We start from the raw sequence: 20,659 nt of genomic DNA on the forward strand, positions 1-20,659 counted from the left end.
TTCTAAAGTAAAATGAATTAATATTAAGTAATGAACATATTTTTAACCAACCAAGTGTTCATATAGATAATACTAGCATACCCAAGTCCGTCATTTAATTTACCAACACAACATATTATACAATACATACAAATAATTACTAAATTCATTCTTAACCAATCAATTATCTTTGTAACCATAAAATAATATTAGAATTAACAGTTAACTCAGCACCACCTAACATTCATACCCTGACTAAATCAAACTCTAGCAAACAACACAGTTTTCACAGAACAACTTCAGACAACCTTAACAATCATCACACCTATAGCAATCAAACCAGACAGACAATATACAATACAATCAATATATATAGCTATAGGGTCGCATTTCCTTGCGAGAAGCTAAGACGGTACCGTAATCTCGCATGTCTCACTCATATCACTCTCAACTCCTAATAGCCATATCTCATAAACGAGGGCTGCCTATTCACCTTTGGCAATAAGAGTTTACCTCAATTTATATTCCGTCGGGTCTAGCGGCTGATTAGGCCCCTTTTTCTATTTCACCAAGTCCAGCGGCCGATTAAACACCTATTTATATTTCGCTGGGTTTAGCAGCCGATCAGGCCCCTATTTATATTTTACCGGGTCTAGTGGCTGATCTAGCCCATTTTGTAATCCGCCGGGTCCAGCGGTCCCATGGCTATAGTCAAACAACATCAGTATACACAACCCCAATCCCAATCACACTACAATGTTATCACCTTATCATAACATATCTCATATACAATCAATATATACATTCACACAGCATATCTCAAGTCAAAATGAAATATAAAAAGGTAATATCTCTCAAATCCTTTAACACAACATAGCAAGACCGATTCCTTAATCTAACTACCACGATCTTCTTCTTATATAATTTATATAACTATAATACACCATTTCACAATGGAATATAGTACTCACAAACAATTCCCAAAATGATAACTCAACGAATCGATCCCTCTGGGTGCTTGCTTTCGGTCTCGTCAACTTCTATAAATCATAAATATAACGAGAAAACAAATTATAAAGCATACTTATGTTGTTTATATATTCCTTATAACAAAACATGTTGCATTTGGTCCCGAAAGAAGGAACTTATTCATACTTAATTGCCCTTGAGAATCTTGAGAATTAACCAACTTCAATCGTTTATCATAAGCAATGAATAAGTTATTCCAATCAAAGATAACTTAGGGCAGCAACTAGCTTTCCTTTAACAAATAACCAACCTTATTCCAGAATCCAGTATTTTAAAATTTATAAATTTACCCAAACTGAAATAGTAACTCAGATTTAGAAATCCAACAAAACCAGCAATAATGTTTGAAAAGAAAAGGTGAAAACCCAACTTGAAGGTACTGACTCCAAGTGAAGTTATACCATGAAAGGATGAACTCATTTCATAAATCAACTCACATGGCACATACAATTGCTAATCTCTCAAATCAAATGGCAAACCAAACTCTCATCAAAAGATCATGGACCAGATTCTGCTAAACTGGCCATTTAAAGCAAACTAACATATATCATGATATAAATAAATAACTTCACTCAATGTGTGGATGTATGCAATCAACATCACTTGTTAACACTCATTTGACTCAACTAAGCAAGATTTAACCAACCAAATAATGTAAAATATTATGCTGAATATCATTCATAAAAGGTTTGAATCAATTACCTAGAGCTGGAGACCTTAACCAAATAAGAATCCAATTCCTCGAACCTAACTATTGAACCAACAGAACAACCCTTAGACAAACTGAATTAACCAAGAATAAGGATAAATTTAGAGGTAACTCCAGTGAATAAGCATGCCAAAACCATAGATAACCAATTCACAAGGATACCGCACTTAAACTACGAACCTGCCAAGACTTAGGTTGAGATGAATTGGAAAGAAAATGGGCTTAGTCGGTAGCTAACTTAGAGAATAGTAATGTTTAGGAGATGGAAAACCAATTTACTTCGTCTTAGTCTCAAAAGAAAAGGATTATTTAGACTCAATTGCTCATACAAATTATGGATACTCAAACACACGATCTACTCATGATCTCCAAAAAGAAAACTAAATCCAGTTTGAAAACAATTCTTAGACAACCTGTAAGTTCCTCCTATCAATGGTGTGCATATCATTAAATAATAAACAACCAACTCCTTTAACCATTGCTTACACAACTCCCATTTCACCATTTATTCCAATTATAAGAGAAATTCCAATTCAGCTACTAATAGAGCATTTCAACAACAAAAGAAAGAAATAATTTCAGCTGTGACTCTACGAAATCAGCTTCCATGTTCATGGCTTCCACTCAAGAACCTTAATTAATTAACTTGGCTTCCGCTAACCCTCCTTCTCATTCCGCCTTTTTGATTGATCACTCCATCTTATTGGGGCTCGCTGCCAGTGCTGGCCTCCTTCACGATCCTCATTTTCACGAATTAATGATGGCAAAGCCAGATAAATGGCCTTCATCGTCGTTTCTTTCGTCTATGAGAACACACCCAAACGATCACCCCATAATTCCTTCTTTAGACACCTAGAATCCATAATTCGACAATTGGGGAATCTCCATGGATAGCCGAGTTCATGGCATCGAAGTTCCCATGGACAGTGCCGATGATGTTATTCGGAAAATGGGGGTGCCTAATATCGTCTTGAAGGGATGGGGTGTCTAATCTACTTGAAGAAGACACATCTTCGAATTCTATGCTCGGATAACTTGCAAGAAGGAGAATATCGGGAGTAAATCTCGACTTCCCTCTCTCCGATGCTTAAGTGGGTATCGGTCGTAAGGATGAATGCATGATTTCAGAAAACATTGCGTACCTCGGATATTCATAAGCATTTGGTTACTTGAAAAGGGGTTCGATTTGAATTTGAAGGGACATTTGTTCCTGCTGTTAGGCCATGGGCCCTTATATATCAGTTTTGGGTAATGTCTTTCATGGGCTTCATTTAGTTACCTTTATTTCCAAGACATCAGAGGTGAAGGCCACAATGGAATGAGAGAGATCTTCCAAATAATTATTTTTCATGTGCTAAGACAAACATTTTGACATATATGGTGAGGGGAATAAATGGATCAACCGATGCATAGTCGGTCGATTTTCAATAATGTTTTTGGAAAATGTTTCTAGTTCTTTTCAATAAACTACAGATGAATTATAATTCATAAAAAGAGGAAAATGGATGGATGTATTTGATTGTATTTTAGTAAATAATTTTCAATCCCATCTTCATTAGCTCATTGAGATTGTGACTACTATTCTTTACATTTACTATTTTCGTATTTCAAAAAAAACTTTCTATTTGACTTTTAATATTATATTTTTTGTTAATCTGACTGTTGATATTCTGAACTGATTGCCTATTCTATTTTGTTAATGATTATTGCTAAATTGTCAGTATTGCAAGGGGAAAAAAAGATAGAGAATCTTCATAAAAAAAAAAGATTTCAATAGAGGTCATACCCGTTATTACTAGATTCTAATAAACTGTACAAATAAGTAAAGTAATAGTTTAACAGAAAGTAAATCGTAAGATTACAAAAGGTAAGGGTCTATTTACTTTCGGAGAATTTTTAATTTTTTTTAAATTTTCTAAAAAGTAGAGAGTTACAAAAAATATGTTTACTTACATAAAATTGAAATGACTTTTTCTAAGAAATTTTTTCTTTTTTAATATTCGAATTTGTGTTGAGATTAGGTAAACTCGTTTTTTAGTTATCTAACTTTCCATTAGCCAATTCGTTCCACTTTCTAATTTTAAATTTATAATTTTTTTTCTTATTCATTAATCACTATTTATTTTCACAAGATTTTAGTCCCGATATTAAATTAGTGATTTACTTACTAAGAACAACGATTTTCTAACTTTAACATTAGTAAACATATTATTATATTTTTATGTGGAGAAATAAATTTAGCAAATGAGAAAAAAATTAGAAAAGAAAAGTAAAAATTAATTCTCTAAAAATACACAGGTCTTAAAAAATTATATTATGTTTTTGGCCTGAAGTGGATTGGACGTCCACCATGTATTGCATTAAAGTACAATATCAACAAAAACAAAAAGAAAAAAGAAATCAATAGCAATCGTCATGCACTTAAGTACACCAACATAGAATATTATTAACCACTTTCCATGCAGATATTTTGTTGTAATTATAGAGCGACCTCTTCAAGAATATTCTAGAGGTATTTTCTATTGAAGTTTGAGGAATTTCATGAAGAAAAATAAATTCAAAAGGAATATGAAAGAAATAATATTATTACACTTTACATAACTAAAAGAGAAAAAGGAGAAAAATGAGAATCAACAATCGGTAAAGAATTCGGGCTGTTTAATGACAAGAGTTATGAATAATTAATTACACAATAAGAAAAACGAGAATTCGAGAAAATGCAATTTTTAGGGAAAAATATTATGATTAACATTTGACAATTGACCTGCTTGCATTTGCCTTTCATTCCATTGGTATGTATACAACTCAATCTTGATCAATAAAAGGAAAGCAAAGTCTACGGCTAAAATAGGCTATTCTAAGTATGGTATACATAGATATGTACATAAATACAATAGAAAGAAAATTTTGCCATAATATCTTCCCTTCTAGAAGGAATTGGGCAGAAAAGCTTGCCTTTGTCTTTCATTGCATTGGCATGTATACAGCTCAGTCTTGATCAATAAAAGGAAAGCACAGTCTACGTCTTAAATAAGCTATCCTAATTATGGTATACATATATATGTACATAAATACAATAGAAAGAAAATCTTCCCATAATATCTTCTCTTCTAGACGGAATTAGGCAGAAAAGCTTACGTCAAATTGAAGTCGCATTGAAATCAAATTGACGCTTACGTCTTCATATATGTCATCACACATAGGCATACACACACATATATAACTATCGGAAAGTTCATTCTCTTGTCTCACATTGATCAATCGAATTATCTTCTTATCCGAGAAAGCCAAAGAGATATGGCAGACCTATTTACTCCGTACAAGCTGGGCAACTTCAACCTCTCCCACAGGTCCGTACATTGACTGATCCGTGCATATACATGCATACGTATATGTGTTTATTCACGTATATGAATTATTTCTCCTTTTCTTCTTCTTCTTCTTCAATTTTGTAGAAGCAATCTATGATTGTCAGCGATTTTGCCATTACTTAATGATTAATAATATTACAGGATCGTGCTAGCACCCCTGACGAGATGTCGAGCGATGAATGGCATTCCGTCGGCAGCTCATGTCGAGTACTATACTCAGAGGACGACCCCCGGCGGACTCCTCATTACCGAAGGCACCCTCATCTCGGACACAGCTGCCGGGTAAATACTTTCGAAAACTAGTTTCATAGTATTTTCATAAACATACATATATCATTTTCTTAAAGAATGATGATACAAGTTGATGGTTATTTCATGGCTAATTAAGTCGATTGATGGAATACAGCACTCCGCAAACTCCCGGGATTTACACAGAAGAACAAGTCAAAGCTTGGAAGGAGGTCGTCGATGGTGTTCATGTCAAGGGTGGCTTCATTTTCTGTCAGCTGTGGCACGTCGGTCGTGCTTCCCATACCGGTACGCTTACATTTACATAATTATTCCATGCTACCGTGCACATTTCTCTCCGTTTATCAATTTAATTCCACTTAAAAATTAAAATTTATATATGTATATATTTAAAAAAATTTCGAGTAAAAAGCAAATACAAAACATTTTACGTATATAACACTTCTGTACAAATCTTTTTTTTTTGTAACAATTGAGTATATAACTTTTAAAAAATATTGTAATCAACTACATTTTGTCACTTAGACATTAACGGCGTTAGTGATTTCTGATGTGTGTGTGGCGTGACAAATAATATTATAAAAAAATTCATTTATTAAATTTGAGTTAATTATAAAATCATTAAAAAAAATAAAAAAATTAAACTAAAAAATATCTCTCGCCTCTCTTATCTCTCTCCTTCGTCTCTGTCTCTCTCTTACCGTCCGCTGTCTCTCTCTCTCTCTCTCATCTTTGTCTCTCTTGTCTCTCTCTTATCTCTGTCTTCATCTCCGTCTCGTCTGAGAGAGAGGGAAAGGCTCCGACATGTCTAAGACCGGCAGGCAGGCATGAGATCATTCATCGGAGCAGCTGTCCCTCCTCCCTCAATGGCAGCTGCTGTTCCTCTTTCTCTCTCCTTCTCCCTCTCATTTTTTTAATATATATATTTCTTCCCCAACCCAGTCTTGAATTATGTCTTAGGATCGGGAATTCTGTGTCGTACCAAGAAAAAGAATGACAATGGAGATTTGAATTATCCAAAAGTTGCTGAGAGAACTTTGGCTAGCATTAAGCCTTCTGTCGAGTGTAGATTGCATGGGATAGGGGCCTTAGAAAAGAAAGTGAATGTATCAAAGTGTGGATCAATTCTTGCAGAATGAGGGATGCCCCAAACTGCTTAGTTGGTGAATGTTTCTCCCCAGAATTCCCAATCTGGGACCTGGGTTTCTTCCCGATCTGGGTGGGGGCGCAACTCCCGTGACCCCACCTCCAATCGAGATGGAGTCCGCCGACGGCTAGGATGGGGTTGGGGTCGCTGGTGGCCTAAGCATGCCAGCGAGATCTCGACAGGTTGGGTCGCCGGCGGTGGCGCCCCTCCCCCGATTCAGTCGACATATTAAGGGAAAAAAAATAACAGAGAGAAAAAAGCAAAGGGAGAAGGAGGAGGGGAAAGTGGGCTCGGGAATGAATTTTTTATTATACATTTGTGCGACGTGAAATAATACACGTGCGATGTCACATCATAAAAATGTTGAAAGTGTCAATAATCTTTGACGGAATGTAGTTGATCACAATATTTTTAAACATTATGTACTGAATTATTACAAAAAAAAAAGATTTTTATCAAAATATTAGATTGGTAAAACATTGTGATTTGGATTTTTACCCAATTTTTTAAATCTGTTTCTCCTCAGTCTATCAGCCTGGAGGCGATGCACCGATTTCATCAACGAACAAGAGCATATCAGATAAATGGAAGGGCATAATGCCAGATAGGAGCCTAGGCCCGCTATCGCAGCCTCGTGCCCTAAAGACATCCGAAATACCGCACGTAATAGAAGATTATCGTCAGGCAGCGATAAATGCCAATCGAGCCGGTTTTGATGGAGTTGAGATTCATGGGGCTCATGGCTATCTCATAGATCAATTCTTGAAAGACGTAATCAATGACCGGACCGACGAGTATGGTGGATTGATCGAGAACCGGTGCAGATTCTTGATGGAGATAGTGCAAGCAGTTGTTGCAGTGGCCGGTGTTGGTCGTGTCGGGGTTAGAATTTCACCTGCTATTGACTTCATGGACGCCATGGACTCTGATCCGCTTAACCTTGGCCTTGCGGTCATCGAGAGACTCAATGCACTTCAAGAACAACTGGGCTTGAAGCTCGCTTACCTACACGTGACCCAACCTCGGTTCACGTTGGCTGGAACCAAAAATTTAGTCGAAGAAGACGAAGAGGCGAAGCTGATGCACGCTTGGAGGAGGGCATATCAAGGCACTTTCATGAGCAGTGGCGGTTACACCCGGGAGCTGGGGATGAAAGATGTGGTCAATGGAAATGCCGATTTAATATCGTATGGCCGTCTCTTCATTTCGAACCCCGACTTGGTCTTCCGGTTCAAGATTAATGCACCATTGAATAAATACAACAGAGCGACTTTCTATACTTCAGACCCTGTTATTGGGTACACAGATTACCCCTTTTTTAGGGAGTGAAATTAATGGCAGGAAGCCTCAGCGAGGGAGTTGTCTTTGTTTATATATATATATATATATATATATATATATATATATATATTTCATTTTAATTTAATTTGTGGCTTTTTGTGTGCCTTTTTCTATTTTAATATTTTAGGATGTACAATTATAATAATTGTAAGCTTATTAGGCTTCCATAAATATTGTAATATGTGCTTAGCAGCCAATTCACATGCTAAGACTCATTTCTTAATTTTCATCTTTTTTTTTCATTTAAGAAATAAACTAAAAATATTAATACAAAAAGAAAAAAATATCTCTCCTGTCTTACTTTTTATACTTTCGTTGAGCTGAACAGAAGAAGCAGGTAATTAGGTGAGGCAGGCAAATATCATTTTAGAAGTATAATTTATGAGACAAATTTTACAATATTTATTGTAGTCGAGTAATAGAAAGCTCAGGTTCGAGCTCTGTATCCGCTTCAAATACTCGTGATTGTGCTCGAGTTTGAATCGACTCATCGGGCCTGTGCCTCCAAGTTGGACTTGTTTTCCATCGGCCTACAGGGGGCCATGTTTCTTAATATTTTCCAAGATGTTTTGCTTGTTAACGAAAGCACATGACATGAACATAACAGAACAATATATGCATAGATAATGAGGAGGAGTGCGACGGTATTGAAGGGTTTGCATCTTTCAAACAACGAAGAGGATATTGATAGCAAGTTTAAAAATCCTCAATAACCACCGGAACTCAGTCCTAATAAGTCCACAGGGACTTCTTTTCACGCTATGTCGGAACTATAAAACAAACACGTTCATTTAAAGTGTTCCACCTAAGGCATTTATTTGCACGCAAGTTTCGTGCCGAATGTGTAACCTCCGCCTCCTTTCGAGTTCTTTGGAATGGCCAGCTCACTGATTCGTGTCGGATGGAGTGTGGAATCATCTTTGTTCTCTGTATTGAAAGACTGGCTCATTTAATCTTATGTAGTGCAGTGGAATCTGGGAAGTGGAAACCGATGAAGGTTGGCAGGCCGGGCCCTCTGATCTTGCTCCTCTTTGCTGAGGCCTCTGTTCCCCAGATGAACCTTATTTGTATATTCTTGATCATTTCTGTGCTACTGCTGGCCAAAAGGTGAGTCCGGCTAAATCTATGGTCTTCTTTTCCAAAAATGTTCCCCTCGATCTTCGTCGAAGGATTTTGTAGGTCTCCTCCTTCCCTACAGCCCCCACCACGGGGTAGTATTTGGGTATCCCGATAATCCATGGCAGAGTCAGTAGAGATCATTTCTAGCAGGTAGTCGGTTATCCATGCAATTCCTTCTTTCTCTATTCAGGTCCTAAAGTTCCCCACGGGAGTTTGCCAGGAGATTGATAGTTTATGTCGCAACTTTATTTGGGGGTCGCAACTCGGACCGGAGAAGGATTCATTTAATTGACTGGAATACCTTAACGCAACCTTGTGAACACGGGGGCTTGGGTTTTCGCTGTCTTGAATCATTTAATGATGCCTTACTTGCCAAGACTGGATGTGGTCTCCTCACCCGTCTCGATGTTCTTTGGGTTCATGTTCTCAGGAGCAAGTATAGGAATAGAGACCTCAGTGGTTTTCAACTTCGATATATTTGTTGATGTATTAAGGCTGTACTGTCTATTTTCTGTTTAGTTTGTCTTGTTTTCTAGGACTTAATTAGTAGTTGGTTTTACTTGGTCGTCGATAGTGTTCTTATTAGCTTACTTTGTTTTTGAACCTCCTAGCACAAGTATGGGGCTCCACTAACTTCTTTACTTTGAAAGTGCTTATTGCTCTAAGAACAAAAGATCTCCCATTGGCATCCTTCTAATCTGCACTTTGTCCTAACCCTTTTATTGTCATTCTTCACAAACTTGAACACCCTTCCTATTGCTATATTATGGTCTGTCACAGCTTCTTGAACATAGTTAAGTTTGTGAATAATATGTACAGTTGTATTTGAACTTCCCCAAATGTGGCATTCTCATCAAACTCATGATACTTTTTTAACTCCTCTTCACCCTTGTCATCATCAGAGACACACATGTCCACTAACTTCTGAAATATAGCCTTCCTCTTCATCACTTGAGATGACCATATCAACTGCTGTTGGTGCTAATTTGACAAGTATTTGCTCCCCATTTTCATATTTTGATCCTTCTCCGAGATGCTCTTCTTCTTCACTCAAATGACCTTCAGCATCATTGGACCCTCAACCAATCTGATCATCACCTTCATTATCATTAAATATATCTTTTGGATCCCAGTAAATGTCTAAATCAATATGTTCTTTCCATCTTCTTATTCCAACATCTTCAGTATGAAAGCTTTCATACTCAAAATGGTCCTCCTGCCTATCTAGATCATATACTTCAAGATTATCTTCCTCACCAACCTTATCATCATTCCTTCATAAAACTAAACAATATAACAAGTATAAACCTAAATCGCTCATTCCACACTCCTGCAGACAAAAATAAAATTAGTTACAACACTCAAAGCAATCACATTCAGCACGCTTTCCTCCGTAGACAAAATCGAGACTTGTTGGGATCACAATCAGCAAAACACAATGCCTTATTCACTTTCATCAAGACAGTAGTTGAAAAAATTAAGACAAATGTACTGACTTGCTCCCCATGTTCAACGCAAAATAACATCTTTTGAGCCAACTCCCGCAGCAACAATCCCTATAGCTTCTCACGAGAAAACCACCAACAATCATGAATGCAACTTCTCAAGATCACGGGCGACACTCTAAACTGCAGAATTCTTGAGGCGTTTAGTCGAATTTGATGATTGGACTAGGGTTTTTGAAATGAGCGAGAAGGAAGTTTTGAGGGGATCTAACTTTGTTCTTCGTTTTGGGGGTTGGGCTTCTAGACAAGCTGTTGTGGCACTTAATGAGCCACATCAACATATAACGGCCATGTCATCAAATTCCGTCAGGGTCCTGCAAAAAAATTGAACGGAAGGACTAACTTGTTCTAAAGTTTCAAACGTTGGGACTAACTAGTATGCACAATATATTTTAGGGACCCATTTGCAGTTAGGTGTATCTTTCAGGACCAAATTGTCAATTTTGTCTTAACTAAAATTAATGACCAACCATCAGTATTCTGTGGTCCTATAATTAAAATATCTGTTGGTTAGCAGCATTTCCTATAAACTCGTCCTTTCATCTAATTAAGCTTTGGTCTTCAGTAATCATCTTCCTCTTGAAAATATAGACAGACACAGACAGGTGTGAGAGAGGGGGAGAATGGCCGATCTGTTTAAACCTCTCCAGACGGCCAGCTTCAATCTATCCCCCAGGTTCGTTGATCCATCTTTAGTAAATTTTCCTTCGTCCAATCATCTTTCTAAGTTATATTGGTCGGATTAGGCTATTAGCCTGTTAGCCCATTAGTTGTTTTTGTCACCTCGATCCATTCTGTCGTAGTCTCATGATTTATCGTATAACTTCCTTATGCCAACAGATTATTTGCCAATCAGACGATAATTATGTGGGAAGATTTTGACTGAATGTCATCAGTTTTCATTTTCATCCATCTCCAAATTTGGTTCGAATGTTATTCAAAGAACTTTAGAAATAGGAACCTCGTTGCAAACACGTGCACAATTTGCGGGGTTTGGTCAAATAGTTCATTTGGGTTAGATTTTAAAATGACTGCTATCATCCAATCTAAAAAGTTAATATTGTTCTTTTTTTTGTTTTTTGGGCCGAGTAAAAAGTCAATATTGTTAGATATGACCCATATATTGCTTTGATTTTGCAAAGTGAGGTAAAAAATTCTCTAATTTCATCCTTATGCTTATCGGTCGTTAGCATGATGAGGAACTCAACTGCTGATGGCAGCATATTTGGTGTCGACTGATATATATACATATATAAATAAATATATTTACATGGTTACTTCTCTATCCAATCGTGGCTGAAGTTAAGTGACGACCGACATCTTACTCACTGATCTCATCTATAGTGCTAGCTCCAATGACAAGGTGGTCTACTATGGCCAACGCGCTACACAAGGTGGTCTCCTCATCGCTGATGCCACCGCAATCTCTGAGACAGCATCCGGGTATGTGTGCTCGTTCGTCAAGCTCTACATTTTACATTTTCTACTGTAACTGGAAGCTCTAAGTTTCTAAGTAGACCAAATTTAAGTAAATTACCAAAGGTGGCTAATTAACTTAAAATAAAACTCTTGGAGCAAGTGGCAATTGACTAGTTAGTTCTTCATTGGATTCTTTGTAGCCATTTCCTAACAGACAAGACCACCTTTTACTGATCCATCCAAAAAAAGATTCCAACTTCCCCCTGTCTTTCTTTAAAATTTTATTTTGCTGTCATAATTAATCAATTAACAATTCGAAACTGCCTAACGAAGTTTTTGTCTTGTTCATTTTATTCTTTTGACGAACAGAAAAACTTTGAATTCGAAATACTAATTATATTTCTCATCTGATTTGAGAAAAGGGGCCGTTTGCATTCAAAGTTAAAGTTACTTTGATTTTGATTTTAATTTTAATTGTGGAAAATAACAAATGAGTTGTGATTATAAATTTGACTTGGGAAGCGTGTGTTTTTGTTGTGTAGTGTGTTGAGTTAAAGTTAAAGTTAAAATTTTTTAATTGGGAAATGTGTATTTTTGTTGTGTAATGTGTTGAGTTAAAGTTAAAGTTAAAGTTAAAATCAATTAACTTTGAATCCAAACGGGGCATTCCGGATGTCCCGGGAATCTACACCGATGAACAAATAGAAGCATGGAAAGATGTAGTGGATGGAGTTCATGCCAAAGGAGGCATCATCTTCAGTCAATTGTGGCATGCTGGCCAAGCATCGCATCGAGGTATATACTCTGTTTGCCGTAGTTTTCTGTCATTTCCATCCCCAGTAATATTAAATTTGACAGTAGTGCCTTAACAATATCATGGCACCGATGTTGTTTGCACTGTCAAATTAGATAATATTTTGAAGCATCCAATGGAAGAAACCATATGCTATCCATTCTCGACAGATTACGGTCTACGGAATGACTTTGTGCTGATAAGATCTTAAAGAAAAAAAAAAAAAGAGAGATGTCTATACCAATTCCTAGGACCTTGATGCCACTAGTTTATATCTCTGCACTTGAAATGGTTTGGACCGACCGAATTTCCATAGAAATGCCTTTTAAGCAAGTTACTCACTGACTAGTGATTATTCCATTGAATGTTTACATATTTTAAATATTTGAAATACTATTTATGTCCATTCTACTTGAATGAAATGGGGGCTCTTGACCGATGTCTGTGTCATCTAACCTTGGCTTGCGTGGGTTGGCATCAGGCTTACAATTCGGATAATGTTGGTAATATATATGAGTCGTTTTTGTATCATTGCATTATTATATCAGCCTGATGGAAAAGCACCTGTTTCATCCACAAGCAAGGCCATATCTGAGAATTAGAAAGTAGTAATGCCTGACAAAAGCCGAGAGTTGTTTCACAGGCAGCCCCAAGCTCTAGAGACATCAAGATATCGCAGGTTGTGGAGGATTTTCGTCAGGCTGCAGTGAACGCGATCCAGGCAGGTTTGTCGTAGCCCAAGCATACATTAATTTGGCTTTCAACATTGTTGATCACTATATATGATTATCAACTACTGTACTGTACATTGTTTTGTATAACTGTTTCCTGTTAGATCCTCAATTAGTTGATACTCGATACTATATGCTTCAGATAATCTAACATTTACTCTGTTCCTTTTTAAGGTTTCGATGGGATTGAGATACATGGGGCACATGGTTACCTGATTGATCAGTTCCTGAAGGATATGGTAAATGATAGGGAGGATGAATACGGTGGACCAATTGAAAATAGATGCAGGTTTCTAACGGAAGTCGTTCAAGCAGTTGCCGAAGCCATTGGTATCGATCGTGTTGCCATCAGGATTTCACCTGTTTTCGATTATATTGACGGGGTCGATTCTGATCCTCATAAGCTTGGGCTGGAAGTCGTCAAGAGGCTAACTAAGCTTCAGGAAGACCTTGGACCAAAGCTTGCTTATCTCCATGTCACGCAGCCTCGTTTCATGGCATCCGAAAATAGTAAGAGGACCACAGTGGAGGAGGCTCAACTAATTAGTCTTCTGAGGAATGCCTATGAAGGTACATACGTATGTAGCGGTGGGTTTACTCGAGAGTCGGGAATGGAAGCTCTTGAGAATGGCGTTGCTGATCTAATTGGATATGGTCGCCTGTTCATTTCCAATCCTGACGTGCTCTACCGGTTCAAGATCAATGCGCCATTGAACCCATACAACAGAGATACTTTCTATACTAATGACCCAGTCATTGGCTACACCGACTATCCTTTTCTCGATAAGAAAACACCTACTTCTTTGAAACTCTTTCAGCATGACCAGATTTATTCCAATCCCTCCGCTCAGAAGCTCTGTGTAATGGATTTATCATCTGGTACTCATATTTCCTTCAATTTTCAGTCAATTCCATTTCTGTGAAGGCTTTCCTGAGTTTTCCTCGAGTTTTAGGGATTTGAGCAGCTTTTGAAATACTATCAATTTGCTGTGCGCACGATACCTGAGGCATAGGACATTGAGTTTCTTGATGGTGTTCTTGTCTTACGAAATGAGGCAGTCCTTGAAGAATTGATGCACAATTACATAAGTAGTGTATGCCTAAAAAATGAAATTCGAATCGGAAGGATTAACCATTTGTCTCTTGTTTGTGCTTTGAGTCTTTGATTATGAGGTTGTAATGGTGGTTGAATTTAATGGTTTCCGTTTATGGCCAGTGCATGGGACATGGGTGTCGGATAAGAAGATCGAACCAGGGGAGAGGGTGGAGCTGATTGAGGGGGATTTCCTAAGAGTTGGTGGTTCAACCAGAGTCTACAGGCTGCATTGGGTACCCGTGAGCCAGGCATATGATCTGGAACAATCATCTGTGTTGGCATCAGCCTCGGTTGAAGAAAGGCAGGAGGAAAGTACTGCAGCTGGGGAAGAGAAAGCGGTGGAAACATATGAGGTCTGAACTTTGGCACCCTGCAAATTCGCCATTTGTATTCATCTGAAAGTGAATAAATTGTTTGTATTTTCTCCTCGCTCATCTTCTGCTGCTGTCCTGTGTCCAATAGGATAATGATACTCTGGATGTTGAATTTGAAGAGCTCGGGAAGTTCAATGATCCATCTCACAAGAGAGAGGAGGAGCACTCACCATCTGGTGAAGGAGATGTGGTGGAAGCAGCTGAGGTTCGAATAATTGTGCTTTTCCTGCTTGAATGTCCAGCACAACTCATGTCTAAAAGTATATCCCGTAATTTCTCCTAAAATGTCAATTTTATCACGCTTTCCCTTTTGATAGGACGGTGGTCTACCGAGGATTATTGAGTTTGAAGAAGTTGAGGAGTTGATAGATCCACTTACCGAGATAGAGAAGGAGAATATCACGAATGCCAAGGGAATAGTAGTAGAATTTCAGGTGTATTTTTTTTTTTTTTGCCTTCCCATTCCCTTAAGAAATGTATGTCCACACAGCTTTCCAATTTTTCTCATTCTTTGCTTCTCCTGTTAAATAGGATGAAGGGTTACTTAATACTGATAGTGAGAATTTTGGGAAGTTTGAAGATCCGTCTTCATGGGAAGAGAGTATGGAAATTTACCAGGTGAGTGAGAACTTTCTTCTGGAAATGAAAACGAGCAAGAGAATCACTTCAGATGTAAACTGACAGTATTTCCTGTCTCCTGATAAGCAGGACATGTTGACTGAGGACCAGGAAAGTCACTCACTTGATCTGATTTTAGGAGAGATGGGTTCTCTAGCGTTCACTGAGAGTTCTGGATTGCCTGCAAACTATGAGACCGCCACAGGACTGGCTATGTTTGAGAACAGGGGCTCTTCAATGATTGAAGAACATGAAACATCATTAAGTCCATCAGAAATTCATCCAAATCAGATACACAGCAGCAATACATGTCAACTTCGTGGCTCCAACTCCATTAGGTTATCATTGCCCATGCAAGATGAAACCAAGGATGAAGAAACTGGCAGACAAAGATCAGAAAAGGCAGTTTTGGAAAGCTCCGTGGTTACTGAAACTCTCGAAATAGTTCAAAGCAGGTGCTCGTCTGGGAAGGAAAATGCAGAAATCATTTTCGACATGCCCCTTGGAGTGTCAAGCCAAGTACCTAGCTTTCTTAGGCCGACTATTTGACCTTCACATTGAACGATAATTATGACGAAATTTTTACCTGATTTTGTGATCTTCTGTAATCATATTCAGGAAAGATTAATAGTTCTCGATTCATTGTCCTCAAGGCACGTGGCACAGAGGAACAAGAAACCTTGTCCAAGTTCTGATAAAATATGTTGATTTCGATCCCCAACCTTCGTGTCGTCTCCTTATTATCGGACTTGCTAGCAACGCTGCAACTTATTTGTGTGTGGTCTGTTCTCGTACTGACTAGACCTACAACATCGCACATATAATGAACTGAGTCATAAAGTTTTCATATGGTTAATCAATCGTAATAGCGCTTCTGACCATTCCTCGAGAAGTCTCCTGCGTCTTCCTGAATGCCATCAACGTTCTCGATCCTTATTGATCCTGTTGTCTAGATCGCAATTTGACACCATCACATTTCGCTTGTTGTTTTTTCGTAGAATTTTTGTCTGACATGTTTCTGTATCTGTCCTTTAATCTGATCATTCTTTTCTCCAATCATGGGCGTCATGTCGATAGGATAAGAGAACTTTCCATTGGGTCCTTCATAACCTCGGGGCACTCGAGGCTTACGTTGTTGATCCTGAGCATCGAAGGTTCATCGACAGACCTTACCACCAGATATTGGCCTTCGTGAAGCGTCGGCAGTTAGCGATTCGTCCCGATGTGGAATGGCATGCTTCTGACAGGCAAACAAAAAAGGGATCCGGCCCCAATCACGGAAGCATCACTGATCGCAAGAATCGTGACATTGAAAAGGCCTACGGGATCTCCGTTCTCCGTACTTAAATCTTATCTTACTTGCTACCTTCCATTATGACCCATCTCTCTTCTGGGTCTTCTAGTGCTGCCTCCGATCAACCTTCTTCTCACCGGAAAAAAAGATGGATAGAGAACGTAGGTGTCTGTTCCTGAGCTCAAAAGAGAAGTCATACCTGTTATTACTAGATTCTAATAAATTGTACAAATAAGTAAAGTGATAGTTTAATAGATAGTAAATCCTAAGATTGCAAAGGGCAAGGGTCTATTTACTTTCGGATAATTTTTTAATTTTTCTAAAAATTTTCTAAAAAGTAGAGAGTTATAAAAAAATGTGTTTACTTACATAAAATTGAAATGATTTTTTTAAAGAAAATTTTCTTTTACAGTATTCAAATTTGTGTAGAGATTAGATAAACTCATTTTTTAGTAATCTAATTTTCCATTAGCCAATTCGTTCTACTTTCTAATATTTAATTTATGACTTTTCTTTCTTATTCATTAATCATTATTTATTTTCACAAGATTTCAATCCCGATACTAAATTAGTAATTGATTTATTAGGAACAATGATTTTCTAACTTTAACATTAGTAAACATATTTTGATATTTTTCAGTAGAGAAATAAATTTAGTAAATTTTTTAAAAAAGAAAGTAGAAAAGAAAAATAAAAATTAGTTTTCTAAAAGTACACGGGTCCTAAATTTGTTTTTGGCCTGAAAGTGGATTGGACGTCCACCATGTATTGCATTAAAGCACACTATCAACAAAAAAAAAATCAATAGCAATCATCATGCATTTAAGTAAACCAAAATAGAATATTATCAACCACTTTCCATGCAGATATTTTGTTGTAATTATAGAGCAATACCTTCAAGAATATTCTAGAGGTATTTTCTATCGAAGTTTGAGGAATTTCATGAAGAAAAATAAAGTCAAAAGGAAAATGAAAGAAATAATATTATTACACTTTAAATAATTACATAACTAAAAGAGAAAAGGAGAAAAATTAGAATCAGCAATCCAGGTAAAGAATTCGGGCTGTTTAATGACTAAGAAAAAAAAGGAGAATTCAATAGAAAATGCAATTTTCAGGGAAAGTATTATGATTAACATTTTACAATTGAGTTGGTCGATTGTGGCTAAAAATAAATACATAATTAGCTAGGGTCACGTAAAACATTGAGCTGTCTTTTGCATAGTACCCATATTATCATATTAATTTTATCATCAATTAGAAAAACTCATTGACCTTCTATTTCTTTTGGAAATTAGCTCCTAACTTTAAACTGTACATAATTAGTTGTATCAAACCATATAATCTACAGAAAAAATAACCCTTCCACTAAAAAAAAAGAGAAGAAATAACTCAGAAAATTACAAACTTTCAACTTTGTTTCAAACCTACAATTTTTTTTTTACTTGTAAAATCACAACCTTTCACTATGTTTCCATATCTACCAAAATTAACAATTTTTGCTGATTTAGACGTTAATCTTGCTGACATGGCAAATGAAATCTAACATGGCATTTATTTTTCTCCATAAAAATGCAAACTTTTAAGTTCTTTTTAATCTCATATCTACCTTTATTTTTTTTCTAACATGTCCATTAATTATTTCTAAAATGTTTATCCCTTCTAATATGATTTGTTTTTAATTCCTAAGAATATTTGCTTTCCAAGTGTATTTATTAATTAGTTTGACTTGAAATTTAAAAATCGAAGTTGGTTTTAAACTCATTGTTGGAATGGTTCGGTTTCGTATTTTATGATAGTGACATCACAGGATGCAGTTGGTCATGGTTTGATTTGGGTTGTGACATTTAGGCATGCATTTATAAGTTATATTTGGGCCATGGTTGGCCATACCTTGTGATGACACTATTGCAAGATACAAAACTGATTTAAAGTTTTAAATCATACGAGCATTAAATATCTATAAAACCGACTTATACTGAAACCAAGTAAGACTAATTAATAAATACACCTAGAAGCAAATATACTTAGGAATTTAAAAAACGGATAAATATTTTTGAAATAATTAATGAAAAATAAGTTTGTGATTTTATAAAAAAAAAAAGAAGAAGAAGATAGATATGGGAAAAACTTATAAGTTCGTAATTTTATAGATAAAAACAAATGCCATGTCGGATTATGTTTCCTCATCAACGATGGTAACATCCAAATTAGCGGAAACTATTAATTTTGGTAGATGTGATAACTTGATCGATGAAAAAAAGGGTAGATCTCGAAACAAAGTTAAAAGTTCATGATTTTGAGAGTTATTTTCCCTAGTCTAGATATACTAACATGCAAATATACAAACACCATAATGCGTATAGTTAATCACACCACCCCGTGCGTGCACGAGCCTCCAACGCTAGTATATATAGTCTTGGAAATCCGAATTTTTTACACATTTTTCCATTATTTATTTTTTCCTTTTTCTCCTTGATGGGCTTGGATTGAACGAAGCACCGGCTTGGGCTAATTTTAGGTCCATTACCATCAAATTGGGGCCGGTGTCTTCCCAAGAAGCGGTCCGTCCGGTTTAGACCGGGTTCTATGAGCAACCAACGGGTCTGCTACTCTGGTTGGTCCCGGGGAAGGGAGTCGGCCAAGGTGAAGTTGCGGATCCACTTCGCAAACGGCTGATCTCTTCGAACCCCCGGCAGTGAAGTGACCAAATCCAATCCAAAAAGAGAGAAGGGAATCACTTTTCTGTTTTTTCCAGGTGACTGAGAGAGAGGAAAAATTCTTAGGTAATATATTATATCGTACTATGGTATGAGGATTAATCGATTAGAATACAGCAATAAGGATTAATCGATTAGAATGCAGTAAACTCTGTTAATCACGTGAACAATTGTTATGAATATATCTAACTTTAGTTGATCATATTGGTTCTTCCTTAATACAGCATATTTTGAGTATGATACTACCTCAACATAATACATTGGGAGAGAAACTTTTACAGTTAGCAATAATTATGGCGATTCTCGACGCCATTAATTGCTAAGGAAGACCCGAATGTTGGAATGCTGAAATTAAGCAATTTCTTCCTTCTAGGGGCTTTGATTTCTTTCTTTAATCAAGAAGCTTCCTTTCTTGACATTTTCTTTAATTCACCGCCCCACCCTCTTCCCTTCTTCCTCATATGAATCTTCATTAAGAATTTTATAGTGGCGACTAAAGAAATACTTAGTTATAGTTATTGACCATATTTTACGCGGTCATAATTGTGTAGAATGATAATTCTTTACCCACGCTATTATTTTTTATATTTTTGTGTGAATTTTTTGGTTATGCTCAATCGCACCCGAAAATGAATTGATTCCGGGTCAAAATTATTTGGAAATCGAACTGGACGGTCAAATACAAATTAAAAAAGGAAAACAATGTCATAATTTTCAAAATCAAAAAATGAAAAATCAGAAGAAAGAAAAAAAATCTAACATTCAACTCAATCAATGTAACCCAAGAATCGATTTTTCGCATCCTTCCATCTCTGCGTCATCATCCTCTTTGACTTCTCCTCCTTTTTGGGTTCCATCTGTTGTGGTTCTTTTGGATTCTGGAACCAATTGAATGCAACCTTGTTTTATATAAAAGTCAATCAATTCCATGTGCGTATCACAATTTAATTCTATATTTTTCAACTATACCGCTTTATTATTTTAAAATTCCTTTTACGATTATCAGTTGCAAAAATAATTTATATCGTCGAATGATTTTATTTTTGCACAACGCGCGGAATCTCTATCTACTTTTGGTAATAACACGTGAACTAATATTATGAATACGAAAAAACCTTTCCATTTGCGTATTCGTGAAGGATATATATCGTGCTATATATATCAA

General features: G+C 36.7%; 2 protein-coding genes across 3 annotated transcripts; both read left to right on the plus strand.

Annotated features, from left to right (window-relative positions):
- The first annotated feature begins 4,985 nt into the window (after positions 1-4,985).
- Positions 4,986-7,873, plus strand: LOC116187507 (12-oxophytodienoate reductase 3-like). The gene is made up of 4 exons (XM_031516253.1): positions 4,986-5,067; positions 5,230-5,370; positions 5,495-5,625; positions 7,011-7,873. Exons 1-4 carry the CDS (start codon positions 5,015-5,017, stop codon positions 7,811-7,813), a joined length of 1,128 nt encoding a protein of 375 aa, XP_031372113.1. The 5' UTR covers positions 4,986-5,014; the 3' UTR covers positions 7,814-7,873.
- A 3,111-nt stretch (positions 7,874-10,984) lies between these two features.
- On the plus strand, positions 10,985-16,194 carry LOC116187095. Of its 2 annotated transcripts, XM_031515691.1 has the most exons (10): positions 10,985-11,125; positions 11,794-11,892; positions 12,574-12,663; positions 13,305-13,386; positions 13,567-14,271; positions 14,609-14,841; positions 14,951-15,067; positions 15,180-15,296; positions 15,394-15,480; positions 15,571-16,194. In XM_031515691.1, the coding sequence occupies exons 3-10, from the start codon at positions 12,595-12,597 to the stop codon at positions 16,027-16,029; spliced, it is 1,869 nt and encodes a 622-aa protein (XP_031371551.1). In that variant the 5' UTR covers positions 10,985-11,125; positions 11,794-11,892; positions 12,574-12,594; the 3' UTR covers positions 16,030-16,194. The 2 variants fall into 2 exon arrangements, with proteins under 2 accessions (XP_031371551.1, XP_031371552.1); XM_031515692.1 differs by lacking the exons at positions 10,985-11,125; positions 11,794-11,892 and having other exon boundaries at positions 13,210-13,386.
- The last annotated feature ends 4,465 nt before the right edge of the window (positions 16,195-20,659 follow it).

This window comes from Punica granatum, chromosome 8, assembly GCF_007655135.1.
Source record: "Punica granatum isolate Tunisia-2019 chromosome 8, ASM765513v2, whole genome shotgun sequence".
In the NCBI taxonomy this organism is placed as follows: Eukaryota; Viridiplantae; Streptophyta; class Magnoliopsida; order Myrtales; family Lythraceae; genus Punica; species Punica granatum.